The 16119-nt window shown below is 46.4% G+C and overlaps 1 protein-coding gene across 1 annotated transcript; it reads right to left on the minus strand.

Moving 5' to 3' along the window:
* Positions 1-4500: 4500 nt before the first annotated feature.
* On the minus strand, positions 4501-8218 carry LOC110876484 (zinc finger MYM-type protein 1-like). The gene is made up of 4 exons (XM_022124655.1): positions 8153-8218; positions 7406-7621; positions 5917-7092; positions 4501-5823 (listed from the first exon to the last, which is right to left on the minus strand). Exons 1-4 carry the CDS (start codon positions 8216-8218, stop codon positions 4501-4503), a joined length of 2781 nt encoding a protein of 926 aa, XP_021980347.1.
* Positions 8219-16119: the final 7901 nt, after the last annotated feature.

Raw genomic sequence — 16119 nt, forward strand, 5'->3', positions numbered from 1 at the left:
AAATATAAATTGTGCTATTAAAATTTTGATGATGTCTTTTGGTGTTGTTGAAACAATGGTTAACCGGGCAGGGTTAACACACTGGTCTCGTCAAGAAGGGTTAATCCCTTCCTCTCGAGGATCGCTGGCTGGATCGCCTGCCGGATGATCTCCTGCACAAGGAAACAAACCGTGACTCGTAACAAGGAGGATGGGGTGGGGGGTGCTCCTTGTTACCACTCTCCGGCGTGAGAATCAGTAGTCTGCTTGGGAAGCAAAGTATGATAGTAGTAGTAGTGAGAGAGTTGTGAAAAGATACCCCAAACCTAGTTTGGGGTTGGTATTTATAGCCGAGGAGTGAAGGAGGAGGTGGATGGATAGACTGACGGCATGCTGCACCTTTGCAGGTGTGTCAGGCATGTCGGTTGTGGAGGTGACGCCACGTCAGTCTGTCGCTTACGTAGACCTGACAGGCGGCTGCCATTGGTGCTACTTGCTCTGTGGTGTCAGTCCCACTTGCTGAGTGTACAGGATGCGGTGCGGGCCGCATCGCTGTTTGCGGTATCTGTAAACGTTCTGGCTTCTCACTCTTTGATCAAGAAATACGCGAGATGCGGTGCCAAGCCGCATTGTTGTCCGTGGTGACTGTTGCTGTTATCCAGCTCCCTTGTATTGATAGAAGTGTTCACTGGATGCGGTGTTAGGCCGCATCGCTGTGGATGCTTCCGTTTTCATACACCAGATGCGGTGCCATGCCGCATCACTATACCGTTCTCATACTCCAGGTAAGTCCTCCTCCATCATTGGGCAGATTGGATTTAACCACTGTGTCGGCGCGTTCCCGCACGGACACAGGTGGGTTGTTAGCTAGTGGGGGTTTTGATAAGGGTAACGGTCACTCGCGGTCGATGCTGACGCGAGATCTGGGACCATACCCCTTCAAGTCCCCCCAGTCTAGTGTTGCTGCCATATGCAAGTTGCATGTGGGAGGAGTACTGGACTATGGTGTCTAGAAGGTAGTTTGGAGTCTGGAGAAGATCCTAGGCCATGTAGATGGTCTTTGCTCTTTGTAAATCAAGCTGGAGATCTGGAAGGGTCATCTGATGCCTCTTCCGTACCGGTGAGAACGTTTCGTCTGATGCGAAATTCTCAGCCTCGGGTTGGGTGCCACCTGTTGGTGTGTCGAACCAACCTTTTGGGATCTTGCTAGGGATGTGCACAAACTTCGAACCAACCTCTGAGATGGTGGTTGAAGATGTGCACAAACTTCGAACCAACCTTTGAGGTGGTGAATGAAGAAGAGAGTGGTCTTCAGTAGTGATTGGACATGTAATGATGATCCCTTTTGTGGGGTGTTCATGTTCTTCCAATTAGCTCTCAAGTAACCGCACGTCCTTTGCGGTTACCTCGTTGCTTGACATTGTTGGCCACGGTTGGGTGAACAATGTTGGATACTTGCGTCATTGTTGGCCATGTTTGGTCGAACAATGTGAATCTGGATAATGGTCAAATAAACATGGTCACAGGCATGGTAATGCCCACCATTGTTTATTCTATCCGTCCTACAAGTAGGGTAACAAAGTCATAAGCAGACTTGTTACCGCTGTTTGGCCGCTTGTTGTTCGACGAGATCTCTTATGATCATTGGGGATCTCGTCCGCATCTCTTCCTTAGCCACTTTCCTTCACGCTCCAATACCGAGGAGTTTTCCTTGAAGTAGCTTCATTCATCTATGTGATGACTTAGTTATGGCTCTTCCGTAGCAACCATTTGCGGAGCTATGGGTGTGTCCGCAGCGACTCATGAGTGTCTGCGGTTTTGTCACCTCATACTCGCTTGGACCGAGTGTGCTGCTCGGATGTGGCTCTTGAAGGATCAGGAGTCAGGGTTGCTGATGTGCGTGCACGTACATTCCCCTCCTTCTTTTTGTTGAAAAAGTTGTTTATGCACCCTCTATGGTTGTGAACCGGACAGGAGGGATTTGAAGCTTGAAGAGAATGAAGGCAATGCGGTTCATCTGTTTCTGAGATGCGGTTCAGTCCAAAGAACAACGCTGGTTCTGAGTATCTGACACACCTGTACCGGCTCGTGTGTGTCAGTTCCGCATATTCCACGTATGCTCGTGGGTATGTGCGGACATGTCTATACCCCCTTAACCATGGAAGGATATAATTTTTAGCTATTTTGAGGGGTATGTAAAAAAAACGACATGCGGTATGGGTTATGGTGCGATATACCAGAGAAACCGCATGCCGCTTGTGTTTGGATAATGTTGTCGCTTTTTGTTGTATACGTGGCTGAGCGCACGTGTGAATTGGTGGAAGTTGGTGAGATTTCCTGGCATGTGCTGAAATCAAAGGACATTTGCACTACCCGAGGTCATTAAATGCACTGTAGCAGGAGTGTAAACGTCTCCTATGTCAGGCGCGTGTGCGGCCACGCGCGTGGTAACCGTCAGCGGAAGCGTCGCTTGACACGTGGTGCCGCATAATTCGCTCTTTTTGAACGTGATGATTCAGTTTCCATATTGCATTAATTGCGATCGGTATATAAGGGGAAACCGTTCGTGGTTTCCCCTCACTTGTTCAAAATTTCAAAAATTCTGGTGAGAGAAAAAAGTTTCCTCTGTCTTCTCCGATAAGGTTTTTTGAAATTCCGGTGAGGTGGTTTGAGTTTTAGTCCTCATTTCTTTTTCTTCTACAACTCTTATGGCTAAACCATCAAATCCACACAATGTGGAGGGTGAAAACCCTGAACATCCGGTGGCAACGGCTGATGAAGATGAAGATGAAGACGATGATGGTGGTGCTCCCGGTGGTGGGTTATCGGTATTGAAGTGGTCAAGGGAGCATTTTAGGGTCCTGATGACCAGCATACAAATGGCAGATGAGTGAGGTGCCACATACCCACAAGAGGGTAAAACCGGTGCCGATGCTCCGGCGGGATACATCACCCTATAGGCTGAGTTTTTTAACGATAGCAACCTTCGATTGCCGGTGACGGTGTTTGTTGCCGAGGTATTAGAGCACTTCGAGTACACCTTCCGGGCTGAGTCCATTTGGGATGTTCCGAATCAGGAACTTCGAGTACACCTTCCGGGCTCATGGTTTGGACGTTACTGTTGAGAATTTCCGGCGGTTCTACCAGTTGACGGTAAACACCGGCTTTTTCTCTTTTAACCAGAGGTATGGGAGCCCCAAGTTGATGACCCCTCCGAAGGGTCTTACCAAGTGGAAAAAGAGATTTTTTTTACGTTAAAGCCTGTGGGTGCATGCCAACATGACCTTTCGGGACGTGAGTGTGGGTGTCACTTCGGAGGATATTCCTATCGCCACCGCAAAGACTGTGGATTGGTTCTCTAGGCTGCGGCCTATTGAACTTAAGAAATTAGACAACAATCAGTTGTGGGTGTTGCGGATGATGCTTAGCAGGCCGGACAGGAAGGCAAGGCCCGTTTTGCGGGAAAAGAGTGGTGGTAAGCCTGTTATTCTTGAGTGTTTTCCTTGCTTCTTGACACTTTTATTAATGTGCATGTGTTTTCTCAAAGAATGCGGTCGGCCTGTGGAGGATGTTTGAGCCAGAATTTAAGGGCAAAGTTGAGTTGATTGCGGTTTCGGAACGTGAAGGTTTTAACCTAGAAATTGTTGGCAATTTCCGCGTTCCCACACGTGAGATGGTAAATGCACCTATGCCGGAAGGCAAATGTATCTTCTAAGATTCCCTTGTTGTTTTAAAGTTCAACCTTGTAATCTGCTTGCTTGCTTGTGTCGAACGCAGGTATTCTTGGGGACTTGGGAAAGTTTGAAAAACCTGTCCCTAAGAAACATGCGGAGAAGAAGCAGTTGAAGAAACCCGCGCGGGGGCGCGGTAAGGAGAAAACTGAGGGTTCTGCCGCCCCTCCTTTGGTGTCGCAGGCCACAGGTATCTCTCGTTCTCGGTACCGCAGATATACCGATTACGTGGTAGTATCTGACACCCTTGAGGGTTTGGGTGTTCCAGGTGGTGGTGCGGCTGTAGGTGGGACTGCTGCGGGTGCCACCTTTGCTGGTGAGAAGAGGAAACCGGAGGAGACAGCTGCTGGTGCCGGTGAACTGAAACGTCGGAAGTTACAGTCCAAGAGGGCTGGTCCGACACAAAAGAAACCTGCGGTTACTGCTGGTAAGTGTAACTTTCGTAAGTGTTTTGTATGCACAACTTGTTTTCTGATAGTTGTTGCTTTATTTGCTTTGTAGAACCGCAAGGTAAAGATTTTTCTTTCTTTGATGCTCACTCGTCTCCCTTGCATACCACGGCTACGGATGTGGGTGTTACGAAGGAAACTGCGGCACCTTTTGCCAAAGTGGTGCCCGATCCGATCGTGCAGGCGGAGAAGACTGCGGAGAAGACTGCGGAGAAGGTTGCCAGTGGCGGATCTAGAAAATTACTTAAGGGGCAACGTTTCAAAAATTTTTTTTAAGTACTTCATACAATGTAAACGAAACAACGATAGTAGTGCGGTAGTAAATAAATTTAAACACGTACCTAAATGAATTCTCCTCTTCGGTTTTTGATAGCTTGAAACCGGGCCATGACATCCTCTTCTTTTACTTTACAAAAAAATTCTTTTTCGACCGCACAAATTAGAGCGTTGTTCAAATACTCATCACCCATCCGATTGCGTAAATCCGTCTTGATAAGCTTCATTTTAGAAAAACATCTTTCAACGGTTGCGGTTGCAACCGATAAAACCAGTGCTAGCTTCAATGTTCGATAAACCAAAGGAAAAGTTTCATTTTTTCCGGTTTCCACCATTACACGAGCAAGGTCACTCAATCCAGTTAAATTTGCAAATTTATCATCTTCCTTTAAAGTGTGATAAAATGTCGAAAGATCACCCGTAAGAACCCCTCTTTCTTCTTTATTAAAGTCATTCGGATACATTTCAGAAAACTTCACTATCTTTGATATGTCAAATTTAGCAAACGAATTACAAGGATTTAAACCCGACATATTTTCTATCAAACTAGTTGAGACCTCACTAAATCGGCTTCCAAGTTCTTGAAGTTGCATATCCAAAACCGTATTAAAAACCTTAACTTCAAAATGATGTCGGTTAGTAACGACATACTTTCGGTTTCTTTTATTACCATAACTTTCCGCCATATCTAACATCTTAATGTTGTTTTTTTCACAAAAAGATGTTACGTTTGCCAACATCTTTTCAAACCCATTTTGTCTTAAATGATTCAAAGCTCGTTTTGTCCCGCTTATCAAATGAGATGCTTCTAACAAGTCTTGACTCTTTTTTTGAAGATGTTTTGATAGAGCATTTGTGAGGCCTAAGATATCGTTCAACAAGTGTATGTAAAACACAAATTCAAGACTCTCAAAATATGATAGAATACCTGACGCATTGGATCGTTGTTGAAAGGTCTCTCCATCTTGTTTAATAAAAGTAAGTACCTCAACAACTTCCGGAAACAATTTCAACAAACTTATGATGGTTCTATGATGAGAACCCCATCGTGTGTCTCCTGGTCGGGCAAGGGAAACCTCTTGGTTTAATCCTTTTCCTGTGTTAATTTCACCCGCTAGAATTTCGTTTTCCACTCTCTCTTTTTTTGCCTCCAACATCATATCTTTTCTTTTGCAAGAAGCACCAACTGTATTAACAACCATGCCAAGAGTTTCGTAAAATTCTTTAACACCATCATGCTTTTTTGCTACAGCCACAATCACTAACTGGAGTTGATGAGCAAAGCAATGTATGTAATGTGCCGATGGATTGTCTTTCAGAATTAAAGTTTTTAATCCATTAAACTCTCCCCGCATGTTGCTTGCACCATCATAACCTTGACCCCTGATCTGTTTAAACAAAAACAAACAATAAAATACAATGATACGACATATAATCTTTATTATAGTTTATGTAATGAAATTATGAAACATATAACTTACTTGATCTATGCTTAAATGGTTATCGGCTAATAAAGACACAATGGCTTCTTTAAGAGTTAAAGAATATGTATTCCTTACATGAGCAACTCCAATTAAACTCTCTTTAACAACTCCGACCTTATCGACATATCTCACAACTACGGCCATTTGTTCCTTTAAAGACACGTCGCTAGACTCATCTACTAACAACCCAAAGACATCGTCTTTAATTTCTTCACAAATCATTTTGGTTACTTCTTTCGAATAGCAATCGACAATCTCTTTTTGAATCGATGGAGCTGTCAACTTATTATTCTTCTTGGCCTTCCCTAAAGTGTACTTACCAATATCCGGGTTGTTCACACTAATCAACTTTAAAACCGAAAGAAATATACCTTTATAAAGAGACTTTTCAGATTCGTCATGCCCACGAAACGGTAAACTATTTTCTAAACAAAATCCAGCACTACGAACAGACCCCATTAATCGATACCGATTTCCAATCCTTCTTTCCTTGTTACGCCTTTTTTCATTTGCATCATAGGATCGCTTTTGGTTCAAGAGATTTTCACATTTTTGCGCCGCCTTATTATGTATACTATTAACTAACCCAACATGTTCTTTTAAGACACCCGGTTTACTCCAATTACAAAAGCCTCCACTTACAAAAGTCTCTCTTCCACCTTTATTACCAACACTTTCATTAAACAAGTAACAATATAAACAATATGCTTTTTCTTGTTTAGTGCTATACTCCAACCAATGATATTTATCAAACCATTTAACATTAAAACGTCTTCGGCCACTAGAATAGTTTGTCCATTTAAAGTCATGACCTCGTGGTTGAAAAGCCTTTTTAACAAGATACGCTCTTCTTATGTCGTCTATTTGATTTGGATGATAACTAGTAATAGGCGGTCTATCGGAGGGATCCGAAGGAAGATCATTCAAATCGATTTTGTTTCGTGTTGAAGGACTTGAAGCCAAAGTAATAATTGGACTTGGAGTTGGTCCGATATCTTCATTTTCTTGCATATCAATATCATTCTTTGAACTTGGACCAATATCTTCATTTTCTTGCTTATCGTTAATAATATTTGAACTAGGAGTTGCACCCAAATCATCATTTTCTTGGAATTTTCGTTTAAAAAGACTACTAATGAGAGTTTCTTTTTCATCTTTCAACTTCCAAATTCCCTAATTTTATAAGACAAATAAAATTAAACAATAAGCCCTAAATCAATTTCACATAAACCCTAAAAGCTATAACAAATTAACAATTGTACATAACAATCATAACTATAAAAAAAACAATAAACTCAAATTATGATCAAAATCAATCATAACATAAACCCTAAAAGTAAAAGCTATAACAAATCAACAAATATGAACTTAAACTAGTCAATTATGATCAAAATCAATCTCAAAATTATTCAATTACACTTACAGTCAACTCATCCACCGAGGCACCAAATCATTCTAACAAAATAGATAAATAAACTCAAATTACCTTCAATGGAGTGGTGGAATGGAACTGGCGGCGGCAAAGGGAGCAGAAGACACCAGAACGATGACGGACTGGAGTGGGCGATTGGCTCCTGTGGCTGTGCGCTGCTTCTTCTTTTTTCTTCGGTCTGGTCTGCTCACGTATGCTACTTCTTTCTTTTTGGGGTTTTCTTTGTAGATTATTAGGTATGGGGTTGGGATTTGGGCTATTATAATTGGGCTTTATAAGTTTTGGGTAATTAGTTAGGTTGAATAAAAATTTTTGGGCTTACAAAAGGGGTAACATAAAATTTATTAAGGGGCAACGAAATCCGAAAAACGCAAAAAAAAAAAAAATTTTACACTATCGCGGCCGAGCCAAGGGGCAACGCGGGCTACCCGTTAACATAGGGTATGTCCGCCCCTGAAGGTTGCGACCCAGATTTTTGACACCGTTGATTCTTCTAACAACTTGATCTCTCCAAATGATGTTGATAATTTGGATCTATGGTTTTCTGATGCTGGAAGCAAAAATCTGGTGCTGAGCCGCAGAAATCTCCTGCTGGGGAGAAGGTTACTGGTTCTTCTTCTGGTGGTGCGGGTTATGATGGACCTCCGATTCAGCCTGGAGAGTCTGAATTGTAGTATTATTACCACACTTACACACAGGATCGAAGCACAAGTTATCACCGACCCCCTGGACTGTTATACAGGGGGATGATATTTCCAACGATCCTTCCGCTTGCAGGGAAATTTTGGGTGGCCTGCGCACCCCGTTTGAAGTTGACCGCGCTCGTGCCGCATCCCCTGAACTTCGCATCAACCAACTTTCCACCATGCTTGTGGGAAGTTCCATAGTGGCGAACGCCATTATGGAAGACTATAAGTTGTTGAGTCGGAGGGAGGAAGAAGCTGCACGGATGCGGGCTGAGGCGGAGAAGTTGGTTAAAGCTGGTCGCGCAGGTGCGGAGCAGCTTGAAAAAGATAAGGCTGCTTTTGAAAAGCAGAAGCAAACCGAGGAGTGGGCTGCGACTGCCGAGCTTAAACAGGTGCGTACCCTTGCCAAGTTACTTTCTGAGGAGCGTAAGAATTGGAAAGAAACACTTTCCAATGAGCGCAAGACATGGAAAGAATCTTGGGGTAAACAGAATGAAAATCTATTTCGTGCTCGACAGGAGTTGGCTAATGTCAAGGCAGCGAATGCTGTTTTGGGCAAGGAGAAAGCTGCGGCTGAGGTGATTGCTGTTAAAGCTCAGCAGGCGGAGGCCCGGGCTGTGAAGGCTCTTGAAGAGGCCAAAGAGGCAGGGGCCCGTGATGCAAAGGCCCTTGAAGAGGCCAAAGAGGGGGAGAGCCGTGCTTCTAAGGCTCTTGAAGAGGCGAATGCTGAGCGCACCCATTTGAATCAGGTTGCTGGCAGCCTTCAGGTATGATTTCTTTTTCCTGTTTTATCTTTCCTTCTGCCTTTCGAGAATATTTACTAACTTTGTGCAAACTGCTTCTTGCTTTTGAAAGGTTGAGGTGCAGACTCGCGAGGCCAAGCTTGCGGACATTACTGCCTGCGTGACTATAGCTGAAGACCGGGCTAACGAAGCTGTCGAGGCTAGGGACGCCCCGACCTCGTCGTTTAACCAGCTTGAGGCTGACCGTGAGTGGATGCGGTGTCACGGTATTGCACATGTAAGTATCTGATGCCTTTGTATTTATTCAGATTAGCCTGTGAATCTTATCGTTCTTTTGTTGCAGATTGTTCAAGCTATCATGGATGCGCCTGAGACCGCAACTGGCATAGACTTGATCAAGCAGCGCGCCCGTGATGCTGGTTTTAAAGCTGTTTACAGCCGCTGCATTGGCCATATAAACGTTTTGTCTAAAGGCGGCTATACTGATAAACGGTCCGGGTTTCGTGACGTGGACACCGAAGCGCTTCTTGATGCGGCCGTGGCATCCTTTTATGACATGTCTCTCTCTTGTGTGGAGGAGCTTGATGGATGCTAGAGGCCACGGATTCTGTAGACCGGTTGCGGATGCTATATGCCGACGCGGAGGAGGAAAACACTGCTGGTGGCGGCCAAGATGGCGCGGGTACCAGTGGTACAAAATAGGACTTAGGTTGGCCTGCGTGCCCTTTTTTCCTCTTTGTATATGTTGGAACTTTATGTAAATCCATTGTGCACCGCGTGGGTGCCTGAATTTTTTGAATATAAAGTTTGTTGCTCAATTTGTACAAGTGTTTTTACTTCTTGCATGTTTGAACGTGTGTATGCGGGACTCTACCCATTGTGAATGGGGTTGAGTATACTCTATACCGTTGTCGTATGAGTAAGCGTCAATTCCATTGCTTGCCTTGTTAGGGTTTAGGAATTATGTAAGTTTTGTAAAAACTTGTGTGTCCGGAACTCTACCCATTGTGAATGGGGTTGAGTATACTCGATACCTTTGTCGTACGAGTATGAGTCAATTCCATCGTTTGCCCTGTTAGGGTTTAGGTAGGGTCCTTCCCACTTGGGGGCAAGTTTTCCTGGGCGCTCCGCGTTAGATGCTTCGTTATCGCGAATGACATAGTCTCCCGGGTTAAATGTACAAACCCGCACGCGTGAATTGTAGTATTTTTCAAGCTTGGTTTTGTACTTGGCCTCGTTGATGGCAGCGTTTTCGCGCCTTTCTTCTAGTAGGTCCAAGTCAAGTCTGCGTGCTTCATTGTTGGCTATTTTGTTGATAGCCAACATTCGAGGTGAAGGAAGACCTACTTCTGCGGGGATTACTGCTTCGGAACCATAGACTAGCATGAAGGGTGTCTCCCTGTTGCTTGTTTTTGGGCTTGTTCGGTGAGCCCATAAGATGCTTGGGAGTTCATCGACCCAGCCACGCCTGGCTGTTCCCAACCTTGCTTTGATGCCTTCGACTAGACTTTTATTGATACTCTCAACTTGGTCATTCCCTTGCGGGTGTGCCACGGAGGAGAATATGTGTTCAATTTGTAGTTCTTCTAGCCATTTTTGAAATTCATCGGCGGCAAAGTTGGTGCCGTTATCGGTAACGATGCACATTGGTAGGCCGAAACGGCAGATGATGTGTTCCCAAATGAATTTCCTCGTTATCATAGCAGTGGTTGAGGCAAGTGGTTTTGCCTCTACCCATTTTGTGAAATAATCGACAGCTACTATGATAAACTTGACCGCACCTGGTGCGTTTATGAAGAAACACTAGATAAATGGTCGGAACCGAGATATCTAGGGGGTTTGAATCCGCATAAAAAGGTTGGTTTCCACTCGATTGATTCAGATCCGATTGATCTTCTTCTCCGATAACTCTGCAAAAAAGAGCACCATTAGCCTCGCCAAGGGGAGAAAGGGGGTTCTCTCCTTGACCCGACTCCGGTGTGAGAATCAGTATTGGTAATGAAGATGAAGATGTATTTGTAAGTGTGTGTAACTTGGATTCATACCTGGGTTCTTTCTCATATTTATAGCCGGGAGTCATTTTAGGCGGGAAACCCGTTAGTGAAAAGTTGACGGAAGATGCTAACCCCGTAAGCGGTTACACTCCCTTCCGTCAAGCTTCTTGATCCGGTGTGCGAGCACACGGATCGTGACTTAGATCGAAGGCTGGGAATTTGCCACGTGTAAAGTGATTAAGTGGAGATTACTCTCCAATTACATGCTTCCGTTGTGAATTCAGGGATGCATGAGATGGTGACACGTGTCCAGACGGTTGTAACCGTCTTGGTGTTGCACGATTGTATTTCTTCTAGAAGATTACTGCTGTAATTTGGTGTGGCACCTTATCGTGTGGAGACAGGTGAATAAATAAATCCCAAGTCTGGGTAAATAATATCCAAGTCTGGATATAAAGGCGGGAGTGTTTATCCTAAGATTTTCATCCTTCGTTTATGGGAGAAAGCGCAAAGGTTTATGTTTTCCTTTGGGCGCGCAAGTGTTAACAGTTTGACTGTTCTTTAAATCTCTTTTGTGAGACCAGTGCGCGGCCGTGCAAGGTACAAGGTTGATCAGTAAGTTTTGGTATGGTCCTCAGCGCTTTTTATGGGGTTTTTGGGACCTTACCCCTTCAGTCTGGGAATGGTCCGACCACGTCGATTGCCCATTTCTGAAAGGGCCATGCGGTGGTGACCGCGATCAAGTTGTTCTTGGGGGCATGCCGTTGGCAATTAATACACTTGCGCAATTCTTTGACGGCATCCAGGTGCATGCCGGGCCAGTAATACCCAGCATTTATGATTTTAGCCACTACCATGCGTGGTCCTGCGTGTATGCCGCACATTCCCTCGTGTATCTCTCTGATGAGGTATGTGGCATCTTGGGGTCGACGCAGCGTAGGAGTGGGCCCAGGTATGATTTGCGGTATAGGATACCGTCTCACATTTGATAATGGCACGCTTTTTATTGCAACTTGCGTGCCTCTGACTTGCTTTCGGGAGTCACACCTGATTGCAAGTATGCAATGATTGGTGAAATCCCAGGATGTGGTGCCGTATTGGATGACATTGACTTGGCGCAGGGGTACTGAGGGATTCTGCCGGATTTCAATGCGTATCTCCTTTGTCAAGTGTTGGAAGCTGTTGGACGCGAGTTTTGACAGTGCGTCTGCGGATTTTTTTTCACTTCTGTTGATATGACGGATATTGAAGGAAGTGAATTTTGATTTTAGTTGCAAGGCTTGCTCGAGGTAGAGGATCATGATATCCCCTTTTGCGGTATAGTCACCGCGTACCTGACCTGCAACTAACAAGGAGCCGACGTGTGCTTCCAAATGTTGTACGCCGAGCTTGACTGCTAGACGTAGTCCTGCCAGTAGAGCCTCATACTCTGCCTCGTTATTTGTGCTTTTGAAATCAAGGCGGATTGCATAGGTGAGCTCTTGGCCGTCGGGGCTGACGAGTCGCAGACCTGCGCCTACACCTTCTTCGTTGGACGCACCATCGGTAAAAAGTGCTCATATTTCTGAAGAAGGTGGTGGCGGTGCAGGGTTTTGTTCTTCCTCGCATTCTTGGATGCGATTTGCCGGTAACTCGGCAACGAAATCTGTCAGGACCTGACCCTTGATTGCGGGGCGCGGCTTGTAGTTTAGCGTGAGTGCGCCCAGCTCGATTGCCCATTTTGCTAACCTCCCAGAGATGTCAGGTTTGGATAGGATCGGGCTGATCCTATAGTTGGTTAACACCGTGATGTCGTGATTTGCGAAGTAGCGTCGCAACCGTCTTGATACGTGTACTAGTGCTAGTACCAACTTTTCCATTATTGAATATCTTGTTTCTGAGTCGTTGAGCATCTTGCTGATGTAGTAGATGGGTGTTTGAACTCCCTCACGTTCCACTATCAGTATCGCACCTACCGCATTATCTGCGGCGGATAGGTATAATATAAGTGGTTCGTCTTTGCGTGGCGCGGTTAGGGTTGGGAGTTGTATCAAACACTCCTTCATTTCCCGGAAAGCATCTTCAGCCTCTGCGGTCCATTGGAATTGTTCTTTCTTAAGACAGTTCCGCAGGGTCTTGATGAAAGGATAAGATTTAGCTGCATGGTTGGCTAAGAATCTATTTAGTGCGGCTAGCCTGCCGGCTAGTCGTTGCATGTCTTTCATCATTGAAGGCGATGGCATGCCCTCGATCGCCTGAACTTTTTCCGGGTTTACCTTGAATCCATCTTTGGTTACGATGAATTCAAGGAATTTGCCTTTTTCCATTCTAAACGAGCATTCCCTGGGTTGAGCTTCATATTCACGCTTCGCAGAGTTTGGAATGTTCTTTCGATATCAGTGAGCATGGTATCCTCTTCCATGCTCATGACGACTAGGTTGTCCATGTAGATTTCGACACTTTTGCTGATTTGCCCACGGAAAGTGTCGTTCATCAGTTTTTGATAGGTCGCGCCCGCGTTGCGTAACCCAAACGGCATTTTTGTGTAGCAATAATTTCCGATAGGTGTGCGGAATGTCGTTTTATCTTCGTCCTCGATTGCCATCTGTACCTGATGGTAGCCTTTGTAACAATCGAGGAAGCACTTCCATCGAAATGGTGCGAGGTTATCGACCTTTTCGTCGATTTCCGGAAGCGCGTAACAATCTTTGGGACAGGCTTTCTTGAGGTGTTTATAATCGACGCACATGCGCCAGCCCCCGGATGGTTTCTCTACCATGACTGGGTTAGACAACCAGGTCTGGTACTTGACTTCCAGCAGGATGCCTGCGGAGAGCAGTTCTTCGACCTGCTCACGCATCGCCTGGTTTTTTGCGGATCCAATGTGGCGTTGGCCTTGGATTACCGGCTTGATACCTGGTAAGGTATTCAAGAAATGTTGCGCGATTTCGCGTGGGACCCCAGTCATGTCTGCGGGTTCCCATGCAAAAATATCTTGGTTCCTGAAGAGAAGCTGGTGTTGGGGGACAAGGCGTGGCCCAACGTTACCTTTTGTTCTGGTATCTTGCGTCGAGAACCCATTTTTCTGGTTGGTTGTTGGGGGTCGGCCTTGCTACCTTGGTCGGACGCAGTTTATCCGACGTCATAACTTCCCGGCGTGCATAGATTATCGCGACCCCTGTTTCGGTTGGGAAACCGATTGCAGAATGGGGTACGGACGTAATTATGTTGAAATCACCTTGGGATTCTCTCCCAAGGAGCACGTCATATTTGGAAGTATGAGGTAAAACCATGAAGTTTACCTCCTCTGTTCGTGTGTGCCTTCCGCTGGTGAGGCGCACAGGAAACGTAATTTGGCCAAGGGGAAAAACAGTTTCCCCTACGAACCCGGCCAACGGGTAATCCACTGCTTGCAACCGATCTTTGTCTTCCTGATCAAATTGGTTGAAGCATTGCTCATATATGATATCAGAAGTACTGCCCGGGTCGATGAATAATCGCTCGATGCAGTAATGAGCTAGTTGGCCGGTGATGACGACGGCGCGTCTGTCGCGTGGACCGACTCGGACTTTTGGGAAGACGACTTGCTCGTCTTTCCAGTCATTGTCCGGTCTTCTCGCCGCCTTGCGCGGCCTTCTTTTGCCTCCATTGATCATATGGGTTGAGGCCACATACATGGTCCTCTTCCCTGAGGAGGTGCCCTCGCCATAGGGGGTGATGCGTCTGGTGGCTTTTTGCCTACCAGGCAACAAGTGTTGCAGCTTCCTCTCCTTTAGGGCCCGCTCAATCTCCAGTCGGAGACTGATGCAGTTATTTGTTGTGTGGCCCGAGTCCTTGTAGTACTCATAATAGAGAGTGAGATCCTGATTTTTCTTGAACTTCATTGGTTGGGCCGGTCGCAAGGTCTGCGCGTCCGTAAGGAGGACTTCGCTCGGTGACTTGGTGATCTCGGTCCAGTTGCGGTCCAGAGACTCTTTCTTTGACGCCCGGTTATCCCGTTGGGCGTTAATTGTTGCCCTTGCGTCAAACTGGTTGGTGTGCGGGAAATAAGGTTTGGAATCGCTGCCGCGATTCCCTGCGTCCCGGTTGCGCTTATTGTTGCGCTTGGGCTCGTAGCGGGAGGTTTGACCTTCCGCATGGGGCTGTGTCTTTGTGAGGTGCGGTTTAAGAGACCGCTGAGTTTGGGCGTATGTCTTGACCGCAGTCATGACATCCTCCCATTTCTTCGGCAAGCCGTCTTTGCCGGAGATAGTTATAACCATCTGTTCATCCCTGACGGCATGGATGAAGTGGTTACATGCCATTTGGTCGGCCACGTCACCTATCTCCAGGCATTCTTTATTGTAGCGGACGACGAATGCTTCGAGAGATTCGTCGTCCCTTCGCCAGATACTCATGACGTCCATCGTCTCACGTACGTGACGTCGCTGCTGGCTGAAATGTGCGAGGAACTTTGCATGTAGTTTCTCAAATGAGGCCAGTGATCCAACTGGCAAAGAATCGAACCAAGCCCTGGCCAGACCCGTGAGGGTCTACGGGAAAAAATGACACCAGGTGGGTTGGACAAACCGTTGTATTTCCCAATGTTGAATGAGAATTTTGTGGTGGTGACATGGGCGTGCGCGATTCTTGGGGCGAATTTAGAGTTTTCGGCCGCAGCTCTTGGCCTGTAGGGTTGGTTCTCGGGGCGCTTTGCAGCGCGGAGATATGTGTTGCGGGGGTGAGTGGGAGGAGAATAGTTGCGTCCTCCCGGTCTGCTGCTGGTGTCATGAGAATCCCCGCAATATGTATGGTCGTCCGGGTCGGTGCGGCCATACACTTCGTGTTGGGGCAGCGGTCCTAGCCGGCTTTGGATGCCGGAACCGCGGTGGACTGTGGATTGTCGCCTGTTGTCGCCTTGGGGGCCCAAGCGGCTTTGTATTGGGCCTCTGGTGCGAGACCCATATGAGGAATCGTCCTCATTTATTGTGCGGACCTCACAGTAAGAGGATCCGCGGTCTTCACGCCTGCTTCTGGAGGCTGGACGTGAGGGTGCCCTGCCGTCGTATTGTAAAATACGACCTGCAGGTGTATGTGGAGCCGGGGTAGGTCCGGCTTGTATTTGCGCTTCAGCGCAAGCTCGGTTGTATGTTGCGGCCAGCAGGGCCGCCTGCTGGTCATACCAGGTGTGAGGGTCCATGTCCGGAGGGATCACAGATACGTACTGTGATAGGTCGTGTCCGAACGTTAGGGATAGACCCATTTGTGTTGATGTGCCGATGTGGCCAGGGTTTAGGTCTGGGGGAGCGGTCCCCGCATTCCCTGGGTTGGTGGGGTTTAGGTTATCCCCGGTAGTGTTATGTATGCGATCTGACATGATCTTTTGA

This window comes from Helianthus annuus, chromosome 9, assembly GCF_002127325.2.
Source record: "Helianthus annuus cultivar XRQ/B chromosome 9, HanXRQr2.0-SUNRISE, whole genome shotgun sequence".
NCBI classification, from domain to species: domain Eukaryota; kingdom Viridiplantae; phylum Streptophyta; class Magnoliopsida; order Asterales; family Asteraceae; genus Helianthus; species Helianthus annuus.

Coding starts and splice junctions, on each gene's coding strand:
- LOC110876484 (XM_022124655.1), bottom strand. CDS start 8,218: ATGGTGGAAAGTTGGTTGATGCGAAGTTCAGGGGATGCGGCACGAGCG. Junction 7,622..8,152: donor CGCGGTCAACTTCAAACGGG/GTGCGCAGGCCA, acceptor AAACTTATAAAG/CCCAATTATAATAGCCCAAA. Junction 7,093..7,405: donor ATTCCACCACTCCATTGAAG/GTAATTTGAGTT, acceptor TTATAAAATTAG/GGAATTTGGAAGTTGAAAGA.